Raw genomic sequence first — 17,587 nt, forward strand, 5'->3', positions numbered from 1 at the left:
TTAATCATGCTACAACGTTTATAAGATATGAATCCCTTTAAGTTAGTACTGGATACAGACTGATTATTCTAAGTTGATGTCCTGGGGAATTAATATAATAAAAATTTTAACACTAAATTGAGTTATACCTGAATGGAATATGACCTTGACCTTTGACCTTAGTGTTAGAAGTATTTCATTTTGCTTTTCATTTGGTTTGTAGATGTTTAAAATATCAAAATATGATCTAAGTAAGATTATGCTTCGATCTTTAATGATCTGGAGTTAAAAACTTTGTATGTAAATATGGACTTTTTTTTTTATGTGAAAAGAAACATGACTTTTCAAAAATGGTCTTGAAGGACCAAAACTATATATTGTATGTTAATTTAAATGGATTACTTGATGACTAAAATATCCTAAAAAGAGTTTTAGATCATCACATTATATTTAATAAATAAGATGATATGATCTGATGTATTTGGCAGCCATTTTGGAAAAATTATTTTGATTCTTAACAGGTGTTTTTAAGTGCTTATTCTTACACATTTCTTCTATCTTCCATTGAATTTCTGGATGCCTAAAATGTTAGAAAAGTCTTAAATGATTTATCTGTCTAAAATAGATAAGAAATTATGCTGAAATGTATTATGTTTGGTAGCAATCTAGTTTTGTTTTGTTTTTCCAATTTTTAGAATGAGGAGACCCAAATTGTATAAAAAAAACATCTATTTTATTTTACTCAAAAATGATATATGTCTGATTTCCTGGAACTTGGACTAAGCTATTGTATTTTCTATATACAAATCTAGTGTGAAAATCTATGTTTTGTTTCAGTAGAAAAAAGACAAAAATAAAAATAGACCTACAACCCTGAGGGTCTCAGAACAAGTAGTTTATACCTTAGGGCCAATTGCACTCCTAAGATTTTGCTCCAACAGCATTATAAAAAAAATGTTGTTGCATTTGATCTGGCTTGTTTATTGTGATGTATCCAATCACCTTATCTGTAAATGTTGGGTTTCATCGTGCAATATTCTAAATTTATGATACAGTAAGAGAAGGTGAAAATGATGCTGTATATGGTGTTCTCCATCCTGGTTGGAGCTATGAGACATCCATTGGAAAATGGTTGTGACAACGCCATGCCTTGAAATTGTTATGCAAGGACATATATGTAGGAGTAGGAAAAGGTACCCAGTGAGACATCATCTGCCACCTGATAGCATCCTCTGTCCACTTTCAGAAGACATCACCCTCAAACAGAGCAACAGCACAGATGGTGATATAGCATCTAGAACAATCATAGAGATAAATGGTAACAAATAAGAGCCCCGACTGGACAATTCCACCTAAACATGGAGCCTCATGTTAGAAGAGGCAGATCCTGCAAGTACTTTTCAAGGAGTGTAAAGGAACTTACTGTTAGGGATTCTCATTGGCTAGGAGAATCACAACAGAAAACATGATTCCTGAAGCTGAAGAGATATGGATGTAATTTAAGTAAAAGTTTAAAAAGGTATTTGAAATAGTCCAACTAATGGCCTATAAAATGCCTTTCAATGGGTACTGCAACTAGTAACACCAAAGACACTGATACAATGTTTCTATTGCACTGTCCTTGAGTTGTTAAGCCCATTCTCACACCTACCTTGTGCCTTGGTGCCTGCTAACTAGGCAGGTTACATACGTTTCTGGCCTTTACAGTTTCAGATGATAAGGATTTTAATCTCAGGAATATGTCCAGTCTTTACTTAAATACTGATCTTATCTACCTGTTACCACACCAAAGAACTTGCATAAAAATCAAAGTATTTACATGTTGTCTGATCTCCCCCTTCTATTTTTTAGATATAGTGTGTTTAGAGTGAAGAGATACTTTGCTGAAAAGAATAATTTACTTTCTGAATGTCATCATATTTAGAGGCTGGTCTTTTCCATTCAGTTTTTTTTTCAGAAGAATAACCCATTCAGTCTCATTTCCTCTAGTTGTGGATTCTGCTCAAGCTCTACTTGATCACAACAATCAGTTACAGTGGTCTAGGTAAGTTACTTTTCTATCATAGAGCTCAACATCTGGTGATATGGTTGTCTTTTTACTATGACACTCTCTGGTTTTCAATTTGGGTATTCTGACTTCCAATATTTTAGAGGTAAGTCTATCTGGTTTGAATTTTACATTTTTTAGAATCCAGAGGATACTTACCTACCCATAATCTGGTGAGATATATTATAATGGTTGCAAATACAAAATCTTGGTTGTGACAAGAAAGCAGGAATTATGTAGTTTTTCTTGGTTCCTGTTCAATAAGTTACATGAAATGAGAAATAGTGGAGAATTTTGGTTAAGGTGACACATTGAATAGTTCAAACTTAGGGATGGCTATACGTGAATCGTAAAGGTGGTCTGACCTGGTTGTTTAACTCATAAATAGATAAGACGCTGTTCATTTTGAAAATTCTGATTCTTGAGTTCATGTTTTCCATTTTCTAGGAAGCTGAACAAAAGGCAAAAGAAATTGAGAAAAGGAAGAAGAGACTGGAAGAAATGAGGAGACGTATGTTAACAGATGATGATGATGTACTGGATTTTCCATCTTCAGAGCAAAGTAGCAAAGCTTCCTCAGTAGATGGAGTTTTTCTAACAGTTGATAACAAATCACAAGAAAATTCTCAACAAAAGACTGTAGATGGTCAGAGTTTGTTGAGTCTAGGTAATGTAGGGTTGATTCTGGGAGAAAATGACAGGACCAGTATGAGTTCTAGGGAAAGTATCTATAGTAGGTCCACACAGCAAAGCCTTCCAAGTACAAGTAGCTTTTTTGACAGAGCTCCTGAGCCTGATATAGTAGCTAGTACAAAGGGAGACCGAGGTGGAGAAGTAACAGCAGTACCAAGAGCCCCACCAAGAAGGAAACGAAAAATTAAACCACCTGCTAGTCTAGATACCCAGAAGGTAAATGTTTAGATATTCTTGAAGTTCTGTACAGAATTTTGTTTCCTTTTTGGAACTTTTTACTGTTGTTTTGCATTCTGTCCTTTTTCTTATTTGTCTTTATTAATTCTCGGAGGTTATTTATTCTAAAAATTACATTTGTAAGTATGAATGGCATTCTTATTATCTTGTATCTTTCATGAGAGTAAGTTCAAGTTTAACTTACCTATTTTGTACTTTGTTCAAGTAACCCTCAAATAACTGACTTCTTGGTACACCATCCACTTATTGATCATGATGAGTAATTTTGTGTTTTTGCCAGTTACAATATATATGGTAAAGAACTACCATATTTTTTTTAATGAAAAAAAGTCTCTAAAAATAATCCTTGTATCTAATATGTGAAGTTAAAGAAAATGCATCTCTCGGTTTTGCCCCATAAACTAAATTCTACCTAGTCTTTCCCCAGAGAACTGTAGATTAAAATATAAAAATTAATCTATACAAAAATATATGATTAGTCTTATAGATATATGAGTATATTTATTATAGATAATAATAATCCAAGATGATTAGCATCAGTACAGCTGAGCAGTTCACCTAGTTCTTCAGTGCTAAGCAATAAGTGTTTCTGAATTCTCATGAACATTACTTCTACTACAGTACATATTTGCAATGTGCAACAGTTCTTATGTTTGATGTTATTTGGAGTAAACATTAGATGCTCTGATAGACTTCAATGTTTTTTTCCCAAATATTCTTTGCTAAAATAAGAATGATTTTTATATGCTGTAAAATATGGTAACCAAAAAATTTAGGCAAAATTGCTCATTCAAATACATTGTAAATCCCAGCAGTAAATAGTAAGGTAAATTACAATGTTAATATGTGTTTTTGTTTGTATGTTATTAGAAGCCCTCTAATCAATGAAGATCTAGATACACAAACAACGTCATTCCTAAATAGTTTGCAAAAATGTGTTAAAGCCAGTGAGGTCCGTGTGGACCTCACCAGTAATTCTAGGGTTAAAACAGAGGGTTGAGTACATTGTATTGAAACAATTTTGAATATGAAGTCATGATAGAATGTAATGTATCAGAAATACTTTTGGACATTATTTGGTTTTTCATATTATTGCTCACTTTTTAGGAATAGCATATAACAACTCCTCCTGATGAAAAACATTTAAACACTCTGGTCATAAAAATGTGTTCACATCATTGATTTAGAATTCCCAAGATTGGAAAACAAATGGAGCATTGATCAACTTGGGGCACCAGGATCTTCCAGATAAAGATTTGCAACCAGTTGTACCTCAACTATGGTAAACAAAGTAAGAGCAAGGTGTATTGTAACAGATGAGAATCCATGGACACACAGTTCAGTGGTAAAGGCTTTACATGTGACGCAAGCAACAGTATGCAAATAATCAAGAAGCATCTCTGTGTTGCAAAGTTACAAAACTCACATGTACACAAGTTGCTGGTGAATGAAACAGGTATTCATGTTATTCCATACCATGACTTACCAATCAAGTTGCTACATACATTACCTTTGGATTTCTGTATCATAAGATTGTGTAAATAGGCAGTTGGAGACTCTCATCTTTGTACACTAAATGGATCATGGAAAGCATGCAGAGAGTAGTGGTTTGCTTTTAAAGTGACAGCCTGACAACAGAGCCTTTTGCAATGAAAATCATGCTGCAGGGCTATTATCAAGATGTGCGGTTATCAGATACAGCATGACCAGACATGGTGACATGAACTATAATATTATGGTGGAACTCCAAAGTCATTTTAATATAACTTTCTTAACTTCTTTATATATATTTTATTTCAGCCTGTACTAATTTAAGTAAATTTTACTGATGTTTAGAATTGGTCTTAAAATTGTGTGTATTGTAATGCTATTCATTAGAAGTGTGTAATGATTGGTTATGCCAGTTTCTGGCTTAACCAAGCATTTGGTTATCATTTTTATGATTGTTTATGATGAAAAAACATAACATTTACAATCCATAATTGTTTCTGACAGCAAAAAAAGAAACTACACACTGGGGAAGCACCCTCATGTGGAAATTCTATTCTTCTCTCACACACATTAATTGTCCATAATGGCACTAGAAAATATTGTTAATATACAGAAGGAAGATTCACAGACTCTTAATGTCAAGTATTAGTACACCAATGATACATGCATTTCAGTCATTTATATTGCAAGATTCTGAATAGAAAAGATTCCTATAATTATGATTAACAAGATTGTTTCACTTGCTGGTGCCATGCTGGTTTTCACAATCCCCATTTTATTTGCATGTCATATTTCCAAATTAGGTATCTGTAAATGGGGATAGTGAGAGCACAGCTTTAACTTGTTTAATTGGTTAATAAGATAAATCAGTTGTTATATATGGTGAGAAGTAATTTATTTTACAGGTATTCATTGACCTTAGTGTGTGTTCTCTTGTTCTAGGCAACTGCCAATATCCAGAATTTAGAAAGCAAACATGAACCACCCCATAGATGCTTAGAAACACAGCAAGGTTTGCCCAGCCCTACAACTACTGTGGAAAGCCTTGCTAGAGAGCTTGAAAATTCTTTGGACCTGAAGAGTGCCCTACGTGGAGAGTATATAGTCAAGCCACAGGTGTAGTTTACAAAGTTATTGTGTTTTTTTGTTTCATGTCTTGACAGAAATTAGATTCTAACTTGTTCTTTGCATGATTGAAAGTTGGACTTGGTTGTTGTTCATATAATGTATGAGAACTTTTACAAACATATTCTTACACTACTGCATGTATCATTAGATTTAAGTAATTAAAAAATATGTAAGTACTGTGAAGTTTTATTAAAAGTTTATTTGTTTTGAAGTGATTGTTTTAGTGAAATAGTTTTTAATGGTTGAATTTGGACTGTTTATAAAATACAGAAGCTGTAAGTGTAGAACTATGAGTCAAGTGAGAAGGGATATTTACACTACTTTTGTAAGATATAATTGCCATTTCAAGGGTTTATTGAACTTCACAATGAATTCAAATCTTCCAGCAAGAAAAAGTACAAAAATTCACACTACTACTTTATGGGCATTTAGCTATACAATGTGCAATCAAGAGTGAAAACTTAATTTTTTTTTACACTGAAAATATTTGTTAATATATGTGAAAAGAAAACTGTTACTAGCATTAATTTTAGGCTTTTGCTTTCTGTATGCCTCTGAACATTTGATGAGTCACAAACTCATATTTTAGAATGTGCAAGTACAAAGTATTGTTTTAGTAATAATACTGTAATATCAGAGGCAGCTTCAGATAATGAAACCTTACAAATGCCAAATAATAATGTAAAAAAAAAAAGATTCAGAGCATCTTTAAAATCAGTTTTGACATGAAAGTATAGCCATGTATTAATGGCCATACTGATTAACATTATAAATATATGTACATTTTTTATACTTAATAACTGTAAGAGAGTATTATAAGAACTATTTCTGCTTCTTATTTGGGTAGTGAAAGTCTTGCTTATGATGCGTTGTTATTGAAAACTAACGTAAGAAAGTAGATGTAAAAATTAATTAGAATTCGAAGGATCATTTATATCAAAAGCAGAAAGTGGACAAAATTTAGAGAGAGAAAATTCAGTTTTTTTAACTATTAACAATTTTCAGTTATAGATGTATGTAGTTTACAGATTTAAGAAGGAAACAAAGGTTATAGGTGAGAATTTGTATGTTTAATAAATGTTATAGTAAAATTTTCATTAGCAAAACATCTTTGATATTTCTATATGTAATATTAAAAGTATAAAATATCTATTTCTCTGCTGTAAGGTTTCTTTGGGAATTTCAGGGAAATATTTTGATGTAAGGCTTGCTTAACTCCAAGCATCAGAAATGACCTGATATCTGGAAATTTTCAGTGAGTTGTTAATTAAAAAGGATACTCATTTGTCATATATTTACAGTATCATTTGTAGTAGAACTAAACATCACAGAAAATATTGTTACAGCATTTGAATTTCCAATGAATATCTAAATACCACTGAGTTTTCATGGTATTTAAATAGTTCTAAATCACACACAAAAAATTGCATGGTTGGTTCCACTTCAAAGCACTGTAAACATTAAATTACATAAAAAAAAACTCTGTGTGTATATTTTGTTTATTTCTAACTTGTACAAAATTGTATATTGGATCACAGACTGTCGTGGGAGAAAACAAGGATGACACTCTTTGCCTCCTCACTTTTGTTTAGCTGGTATTGTGTCCTGGCTTCTAAATTTTGCAATTTACCTTCTGAAGGATCAATTTAAGTGTTTTAGATAAAAAAAAAAAAATGTAGCTTAAATAGCAGTACTTTTTATTTTAGGTAAATGTTTTTATTTTTCTTCTAGGATCATGAGCACACAAGGGCAGAATCATCAAATTATAGAAGCCCCTCTAATACACTGACTGAGTTTTCTCTTTCCACTAATGAAGATGGTAAAAAAAGCCCAGTCAGAAACTCATTAGAACAACAGCGAGTTGGGGGAACACCAGAGGGCAGCATGCAGCAAATGAATATGATGATGAGGACAAGGTCTGACTCTGGAAGACCACTAACAGACTTGGTAAGAAATGGTTTTAATATTAGATTTAGTAGAGCACTTTTCCTAATTGTTAATAGTAGCTGACATGGTAAGTTGACATACTGATGACTTGTTTACATTATAGTCAAAGTTTTAAAGGATCTGGACTAGTTCTAGTGGGTATGTAAAAGCTATCAAATTTTAATATCAGTTGCTTATATAAACAGATGGATATATATTTTGATTGTTAGAATTTGTTTATTTTTATTGTAAAACATGAAAATTTCCTACAAGAAAATATGTACAATTTGCCATTCTGAATATTTAATTAAAGCAGTCTTACTACCAAGAGTGTATTCCTAAAAATTAAAAGCTTTTGAATTTTATTTTAAATCTTATATTATTACTGAACTTTTTGTTTTTGACTTACAAAAACAAAATTCGAAATATTCATACCAATATTCACTGTTTTATTAAAAGTATGATTCATGATCAAAATGGAAATTGTTCTTTCGCATTCAAACTATTTGTATTTTTTTTTTATTTGCAAGATCTATATAATAAGTTTCAGTGTATGTATGTCACGTAACTCCTTTTAAACTGTACCAACTTTTAAGTGGTACCAAATGAACCTTCCTGGTCATGAGGTTTGTACAAAGGTAAAAGTTTTAACCCCACCCCTAGGAGTTTCCAAAAATCCATTTTCTAAACTGCTTGGCTGACCAACTTCTAAATATTGCTAAACAAATCATCTCGGCTTTGAGACTTGCACAAAGGTAAAACTTTTCACCCAACCCCTTAAAGAACCTAGGTATTTTGCAAAAACACTTATGGGGATACCCCGAAAGCAGACCCCAAACTTGTCATTGATTTATATTGAAGGTCATAAATATAGTAGTTTAAATTAACATCATAACACCCCGGAAAATGTGGGCCATGGGCTCGTGGGTTTGCTAAATAGTGCCAAGCGAATCATCTCAGCCCTGAGATGTTTGCACAAAGGTAAAATTTTTCATCCCACCCCTTGGGAAACCTGACCAGGTATTTCCTGAAAACCCTTTCTCCCTAAACTGCTGGACTCATCAATTTTCAACTGGTGCCAAATGAGGTTTTACAAAGATAAAACTTTTCACCCAACCTCTCAGGGAACCACTTTTATGGGTATTCCCCAAAAGGGGCCCCAAAATTTGGCATTGATTTACATTACAGCACATAAATAAGTAGGCCTACTAATTAACGTTCATAACTTAGGTAAATAAATCAAACTTACATTATAGCACCAATGATCATTAAACTAAAAAGTGCAAAATACTAGTTCAAGCAATAAATTTGCATTATAGTGGCTCTATAAATGTGGGCCATAGGCTCACAAGTTTGCTACTATGCTAATAAGCAAAATAGCATCTGTGATAGGTATTTTAAAAAAGTTATATCACTTGAAAAATAAATTTTTATATTTGTGTGACTATGATTGCTGTATTCAAAATTATGATAGATATAATGCTTAATAAATACGTGCACATTTAATCCTGTCATGAACAATGTGCGCCCCTTCCAAATTCCAATAAACACATGCATGTAAAGTTCCAAAATGTAAGTAAAAATGTAATTCTAACTATATTTCTACAGATGTTTACTCCAAAATACTTTGTAATTGATATTTAATCATTATATAAATTTTTTAAATCTTAATTAAAAAAGAAAAATTTCCAAGGTTTTATTTCTGCACAGCTCCTGTCTGTAGACAATACAACTATCACCTGTAAAAAAGTAATGATTCTTTTTTTCGTGTGATTTTTCCTTCTATGTCAGTGCACTTATTACTGTGTCCTTTTGTCTACTTTTTTTGTCAAGCATGTGGTCTGAACAATCACTAATGAAGCTCAGCTATGAAAATAGCGAGAGTCAATGGCTAGAAGACAGAAAATATTCTAATCTATCTACATCGGTAGATTAAATAGTGATTGTAGCAGAAGTTTGTGGTTCTTCAAAATACCAGCTTCCCAGAGCTCCCATAGGGGTGTAAAAGAATTTTGATACACAGTAATATTAAGGGATAAACTACAGACCTGGAAATTTTTATTGTTTCTTTCAACATTTCTTTAATTCCTAAAAATGTTTTCATGTTAAATTATATCTCTTTGAAAAGTATAGGAATTATTTTCTACAACAAGACCATGGGTAGATTTACTTGTGTTTAGTTAAGTAAGTTTAGTAAGAAATGGGTTCACTAGAGATAGTTTCACTAAATTACCTTTCAGTACTGTCAAATAAAAACCACTCATATGCTATATCATAGCTATATAATATAGCAGATAAATGGTTTTTCTTTCTAGCTTTACAAAGCACTTGAAGTATCCTATTATTTCAATTAGTAAGCCTAATAGTCAAAGAAGTGCTTTAAACTTCCAAATACACTTTACTTGTTTGTCTGTTTGAAGTTAAGCACAAAGCTACACAATGGGCTATCTGTGCTCTACCCACCACGGGTATCAAAACCCAGTTTTTAATGCTGTGCCACTGGGGACAAATATACTTTAAGCAGAAATTAAATTAAGATAAATTGAATGTCGGGTGTTACACAGAACATTAAAAATATTTTCAACCTTTTAATTTCTTATTAATAACGGTCGTTTTTGGCCGAATAAGCTATTTGAATGGCTTGCATCCTTTTTTATTGTTATTTTTAACTGACAATTTTTATCATATTCAGGCAACACACAAATAAAATACCTTGTTCATTGAAGACAAAACTGTACTTATTAGATATAAATTTCTCTATCAAGAATATTCTTAGCAAAAATGAAAACCTAGTCTGACAAAGGTAATGGGGAACCATTGTGAAAAGCTGTGTCCTAGATCAGTGATAACTCTGTCAGTTTCTTTTATAACTGGAAGTGTTGACTACTTCATTTGTCAAAATAAAGTATCAAAGGAATTATGTTAATGAATATCAAACAAATTGAAACTGAATAGATATATAAAATGAAACTTTGTGATCAGTAATAAAAAATATTTAAATACAAAGAAGAAAAGTAAGTCTAATATATTTTTTTGTAATGTTTCACAAAGTTTTTGAAATTTCACAACCTCAAAAAATGATAGAAATACTAACTCAAATAATATTAATTTACTTACTAAGTTTCATGCAATTTGGTTAAGTATTTCTTTTGTTTGAAGGGGGATATAAGTGATACTCCCCAGAAAAGGTTAATAGAACAGAATTTTACATTTTAATGGATGTTTTTCGCTCAGTACACTGCTTAGGAGGAAGAAATAAGAATAGGCCTGCATTTACAATTTTTAATCTATCATTGTGAGCTAGAAGGTAGAAATATAATTTGTTTGATTCATACAATAATATTTTAGTAATGTTTATCTAATTGTACACCATTTAAAATGTATTTGTTCATGTATATATACATAATTTCCAGATTAGCTGAAACTGTAGAATACACAGTGACATTTTATTTTGTAATTAAACATAAAAATCAAAAACTAAAACATCTAGGTTATTTTGACATTTTGAATCCACATTTGATGAAAAATTTATGTAATTTTTAGAGTAAAGATAAGGTTTCATTGTTTCAGAAAAAATAAATTGTAATTTTTGTATATTTATAGGAAATACTTGAACAAATTACTGTCACCAACTTGGACACAGGAGAACGAGTACCTCTCAGTTTAGCAGAAGAGCGACTCCCTAAATGTGTTAACCCACTTTCTCTTCATATAATGAGGCTAACATCACAGTATGTTAGGTATGTTTGGGAGTAACTATTGCAGCAACATATATATGCAAATTACTAGGCCTACTGATACATGTATGAAGTGATATGTGGTGTAGGTTTAAACCTCTTAAAAAATCAAACTAACATTAACTAGCTTAGACTTTAAATGCCACGAAGCTTAGTTAATTTTACTTACATTGCTTGTATATCAGTAGCTGATTAACAGCTTCATTTTTTCAAATTATTAGTTAGAAACATTTGAAATGTGTGAATGATTCTGATATATACAGTAAGTCTTTTTTTTTTTAAACAGGTGATAATTTAGTTAGTTGATTAAAATGAAACATTACTTATCAGGTTTATAGTATAATGCTTTATATGCATTGTTTGAACAGTAACTCTGAAATTGATAAAGGAAGAGATTCTGATGAGGACAGTGTTGACATCAAGAAAACTTCAACAGACAATGAACCTGTAGATTTGCAAGGATTTCTAAAGAAAACGTAAGTATGGAAATTTGTATTGCAGTTTTGTATTTTTTATTTGTTTTTGCATTTTGATGGATTGTTAATATTTTATTGTCTTTTAACAGGAACAGCATGTGAGAAATATTTGAAAAAAATTCAACATTCAAAAAATTTACCTAACAAATTCATGTGATCAAATGTTAAAACAATTTCATTAATAAAATAAACATAATAATGATAATATGGTGAATTAATAAAGTGGTCTTTCAATACATTTTTAATTATAAACATCTTTTGAAATTTGATTGGTCTTTATAATTATTTGAATAATTTAAAAGCATTATTAGTAATTTAATATTTGTATACCAATTAACTGAGTGAGTGTGGCTTTGAATGAATGAAACCCTTACAAATACCCAGCATTGTCATAGGAAAAGCACAATTAACCATCCAGATGTAGGTGTAAGTGCGAAGTAGTCTCTAAAAAAGTGAAGTTTCATACGATTGTTTTTTTTTCCCATTTACGTGTTGAGCATATTGTAATTTCATACAACCATGTATTTCAGTATACCACATAAAAAAGGCTAGTCAGTTTGTTGTGTTAACACAACATTTTGGGTCTTTGTATGAAATAGTTAGTAGTTTTTAGTTAGGCTTTTAGTGATGATCTTTGAAGGATTTGATTGTGGGTTATATTAAGACTATAGTCTGAATTATAAATAATTTAATTCAAACTTTTCAGTCTGTATTTTCATGTGAAAAAATTTCTGACCAAAAACTAAAATTCATAAAATTACCTCTGCATTTTGGAGATTTGTTCAGCAATTTGCCCTAATGTTCATTGTTATTTTCTAATTTTGAATGTGTGGGAATGGTTTTTATAATGAGCAAGGAAGTAATTCTTTAATATCATTCACATGAAAAGGAATATGAACAGGTTCTGCTTTTGGGGAATCACATGACTATATATTTTTATTGTGGTTTCTAAAAATGCTTCCCATAATATCACCAATTTAATTATAATAATAAATATCATAGTTTCTTTATAAATAACAATACATAATTGATTTTTCAGAATTATTATTCAGGTGGTGATTGTTAAAATTGTTTGTAATTGTCAGTGATACTATTAGTAGTTTGAAAATTAATTGATTTCTTTAGTTGTATAAGATATCACATATTCTAAACAGCACAAGGTTCAGAAAAATGCTTGGAAAGAAAGTAGAAAAGACTGTCCACAAATTGAAAACTGTAGCTGATGAGGGTGAGTTGTTTTGTACATAACAGTAACTTTGTTAATTATAAAATGGTTATATAAACACTTTAGTAGTCTACATGCACAAAGTCAGGTGCAATCAGATTTAGTTGTTATACAGTACACTTCTAAGTATAAAACAAAAAAACTCAAGTTTTCACAATTTCAGATATTTTCATATTGAGCAGATTTTTTTTATGTGGTAAACTACATCAAACTTTAATCAATGTTACATCCAATAAAATGTTCCCATGCTGTGAAAGTGGTTTAATTTCGGCTTATTCTTTCTGTATTTGACATTAACCATACTTGTTTTTTAATGTCCTTCTCAACTTTATACATGAAGGTTACTTTGATTTCATTTGATGTAATTTTATTGTTCTCTTTGATTCAAAGTTGAGTACTATATGACAGTTTCAGCGGCTGCACCACCAGTTGTCGACCCATCATATGGGGAATGGTTGCCTCACTGGAGAGTACCTTTACTGATGTTACCAGTAGCCTTCTGACTGTGTATTATGTTACTGATTTCCCATCTTTTACTTTTCCTATCTATGCCATTCAGTACTTTGCCCTCCCAATAGTTCCATTCCTTCTGTACACAGATGGTCAATGTCCTAGAGTTGTGCTGAAATTAATAAAGGGGCTTCTCATGCAAGCTTGTCAGGTTTCTCTTAGCTTGGCCCCTGCAAAGCTTGACACAAATATCAAGATCATGGTGTTACCATGCAGCTGGTTTACTTTCGGTCATCCTTTAGGGTACCATGTTTTTGTATTTTATGAAGTACTGCCTGTGAGGTAGTCACAGATATGTTGGTGGCACTGTACATTTGTGGTTCATTGATTACTTTATGGCTTCCAGCCCTTTCCTTATGCTGCTTGTAGGAAGCTTGAATGCTTCACCAGCCTCATGCAGAATGCTATTGCTAGGAGGAACAGTGAATTCCCAATCAGCTTTTCAATGTCTTTGGTGTAGGAACCATATGTAGCTATAATGACAGGTGATTGTCCACCATGATCTTTAAATAAGTACTGACAGGCTTTTTCTTCTTCATCCTGCCTAGTCTCTACATTTTTTGTCTAAGCAGATTTCAATAGATCCCAGTGGCATTAGATATTTATTCTATATGAGAAAATCTGAGATCTAGTTGTGACAAATTATCTCAGTGGTGGCTGTATAGTACCTTTTCACCTATATTGATCTTTGCGGCAGATAAATGTTGATATCATTCCAATCTGATTGCTTTCATGCTTCATGATGCTTCTTCTGGCAGTTAATGAAGCTACAATCCATCTTACACATTTCACTGATATTTATTCTGAAGATTAGTCAGCAAGATTGGGCAACTGGACTGTACTCTAGGTATCTTCTACATCTAAAGATACTGCCAACATGTTCTGACCATCATCAAAGCTTTCCCATTTATTTGCTGCAAAATCAGTAGCATTGATCCACTGTAATATCCACCTAATTATGATGGTATTAGTGTTTCAATTTGTAAGGAAAGCCTTCTAGCTACAGACATCTTTTGGATCTTGCCAATGATGTTTTTATAAAACAATGATTTGATGGCCTTTATAATGCAAATGATCCTTTAGTTTAAAAATAGTGTAATGTTAATGAGTGTAATACAGGGTGATCCAAAATTATCTTTTGAAATTTAATAATTAAATAACTAAAGAAATGCAAGCATTGAGTTTTCAGTATCTTGTAGCCCAACTCAAACAGTTTCTATTGACATGTCAGTAGACTTTTACATATGCACCATTAATGGTTCTCAGCACGTCTAACTGATATTCAATTTCAGTCCACCTTCGCTTCAACATGTCCACAGTTACTGCAGTGATAGTATCCATTATTCTGACCTTTTGCTCCATAATGTTTGCTATAGGTGTACAATACACAATGTCCTTAGCATACCCCCCAAAGAAAGAAGGCTAGTGGAGTGATGTCCTGTGAACGCGAAAGGCCAAAGAATTGGCCCATTCTGACCAATTCATTGCATTGAGCCTTTTCTTGTAGTTGCCATTTTATGGAGTAACATTACTTGCTGGAATGAAAAAAAACAAAAAAACATCACAATAAAATATGTTTGAGTTGGGCTACTTGGTTGTATTTCTTTAGTTATTTAATTTTAAAATAGGAATGGTAATTTTGGATCACTCTGCATTAGTAATGTTCTGTAGTACATTTGATAATGTTAAAGTTGACTTGAATACTCATTATTTAAAGACTTTTATCCCTTCTTGGCATTATTAACTAAACTGAAATGGTTTATGTTTTTCTTTGTAGTGTATCATTTAAAACACAATGATGAGTTAGATTCCAGCGAAGAAGATGTAGCCTCAGACCTGAGACATATTTTGAAAGTTAAAGCTGCCAGCAGCCACAAAGGACCTTATGAGTTTGATGGTGTTCGACTGGTACAGGAAATTACTGGGGAACACACTGTAAGGGTTTTAGCCCTTTTTATTTTGATTTTAATAAGTAATCTTTTATTTTCTTGTCAATATGTGGTATGATTGCACTATTACAGTTATAGAAGTGAAGAAATTTTTTTTAGAATATTTTTAAATTTTCATTAAACATGAAATTAATGTCACTTTTTTAGGTGAAAAAACCTGAACAACTTGTATATCAAAACAAAACATTTATTAAATGAGATAGTCTCCATTCTTATCGATGATGCTTTTCATCTTACAATCAGGTTGTTAATGCTCTGATTAAAGAAATCACTTGGCTTTGGAGCAAAAACATGTCGATGTCCTCTTTAACTCTTTAGACACGGGCTTGGTTCCTGGGACCAACCTCATAACCATTTTATGCTTGTTATAGTTTTCATGCTATAACTTTTAATATTTTAAGTGTATCTTTACAAAATTTTGTAGACTTGTAGTAAACATTAGAAGCCTTTTGCACACAAAAAATCTGATTTTTTAATGAAGTATTTTTGCTTATATTTGTCTGTGAAAATATTGATTCTTTTTTTTTAACTAGTCTCAGTGCAAAGTGATTTTCATTTTAAAATTTAAAATACTTTTCTTTGTTTCAAAAATCTTGAATTTCATTTGTAAAACCTCTGAAACCTCCTAAATACATATATATACCTTTCTTTTTAATAAAACATTATATTTTACCTGTTATTACATTTATTATTTGATTCTTCAGCCTGTAGAAAACTCATTGATGTAGAATGAAATGAAAAATTGTAAAATCAGAAATATAATGAGCAGCTGTTTCCTTTCTTCATTATTGATCATGAAGTTTCAAAGTTCTTCCCCTGATAGTTTCAACTGCTAAACGTATCCCATGTATTTTCTGTGTTTATTTTACTGTCACCTACAAATTACAAACCCGCTGACAAAAAAACAATAATTCACCACCCGTGTTATAAGACACAGTGTTTACATACAACCGTAATACAAAACTCTCGAGCACAAAAATGCATGCATATTCAGTGAGGTGACATTCCCCTTGCTCCGAGAACACAATATGGGATATAGCAGTTTGTAGTTCCTACAACACTTTCAACAGGAATTTCCCAGGGTAATAAAAGTGCAATTAGAATGTGTAAAAACATTTATTATATGGTTCAGAGTTGGGTTGATCAAATAAACATTGTAGGTTCTCAACTGGACTTATCCAATTACATAGCAGGTGTTTCATTACTATTTGGTCACCAATTTGATGTGTGTGGAATTTTGTAGCATGAGTATATGAAAGTCTTATTTGGGCACATTCTTATAAATGATACTACCCTCTTTCACTTTCACCACACTTAGAAAGTAAATGAGAAATATACTGACAAACAAAGATTTCGAGTACATAACCGTGTTACAAAATGGTGCGCTCGCGCGTCGAATTTGCTAAGCCTCGTTTATTCTTTTAGGTGGAGGGGTAGAGATACTAATTTTTTTAGGCTTCAAATATGAATTTTTGAAGACCAAAAAGTTATCAAATTACTGTACTAGTACACTCAAAATCCCCGTAATTTAGTCGGGTCTCTAAATAAATTGTATGTGGGTTAAAAAAAATCCCATTCCTGTTCAGAGCAATGACTAAATCATCACACTTCAATGGTTTTGGCAAAATTATTATTTTTCTCCTTCAAGCTATTTATAAACAACTGTCAGAGTTATGTAGGGGTGAAAATGTTCTTTCTATTGGTTATAAGAAGTAGGTAATTAGTAGTAAGTGGGACTAGATAGGAGCTTTCAAAAGATTGGTGCTGTGGGAGGAGCCACTCTAGTAGGCTTGCTAAAAATATTGCTATCTCAGCAGATCATAGAGGAGGGCGGTTCTTATTTTATATTTAGCTTGTCTATATTTCAAATTCAAGTTTCTAATTCGTTAGCTACTTACACATGTTGTATGGTGGGCATAATAAAATGACAACTGAACAATAAGGCAACTGGAAGTGTTATGTGACACACAAAATCGATATTTAAAATTTTTTTCTTTACATTTCCTTTTAAATTAAAACATATATAATATCAAAATTTAATTTATAAAGTACGTTTTGATGCCAATTTCATTGATGTAAGTAGTAAAAATGTTATTTAATAACATTTTGAAAATAAAGCTCCAAAACATTGTGACACGTGCACTTTAGCCTACCTGGGGCAAAAGGATTAACAGTTTCCACATTTGCAT

At 31.7% G+C, this 17,587-nt stretch overlaps 1 protein-coding gene across 2 annotated transcripts in view; it reads left to right on the top strand.

The window, feature by feature from the left end:
- The window catches only part of LOC106458291 (WD repeat-containing protein 44-like), a 54,818-nt gene that overhangs the window by 19,678 nt on the left and 17,553 nt on the right, over positions 1-17,587 (top strand). For both annotated transcript variants that reach the window (XM_022384459.1, XM_022384460.1), the window contains exons 5-11: positions 2,474-2,935; positions 5,390-5,563; positions 7,307-7,522; positions 11,105-11,241; positions 11,607-11,714; positions 12,869-12,942; positions 15,227-15,384. In XM_022384459.1, coding sequence (XP_022240167.1) covers positions 2,474-2,935; positions 5,390-5,563; positions 7,307-7,522; positions 11,105-11,241; positions 11,607-11,714; positions 12,869-12,942; positions 15,227-15,384 — 1,329 coding nt within the window. The remainder of the gene's footprint in view (positions 1-2,473; positions 2,936-5,389; positions 5,564-7,306; positions 7,523-11,104; positions 11,242-11,606; positions 11,715-12,868; positions 12,943-15,226; positions 15,385-17,587) is intronic.

This window comes from Limulus polyphemus, unplaced genomic scaffold, assembly GCF_000517525.1.
Source record: "Limulus polyphemus unplaced genomic scaffold, Limulus_polyphemus-2.1.2 Scaffold440, whole genome shotgun sequence".
Taxonomy (NCBI): domain Eukaryota; kingdom Metazoa; phylum Arthropoda; class Merostomata; order Xiphosura; family Limulidae; genus Limulus; species Limulus polyphemus.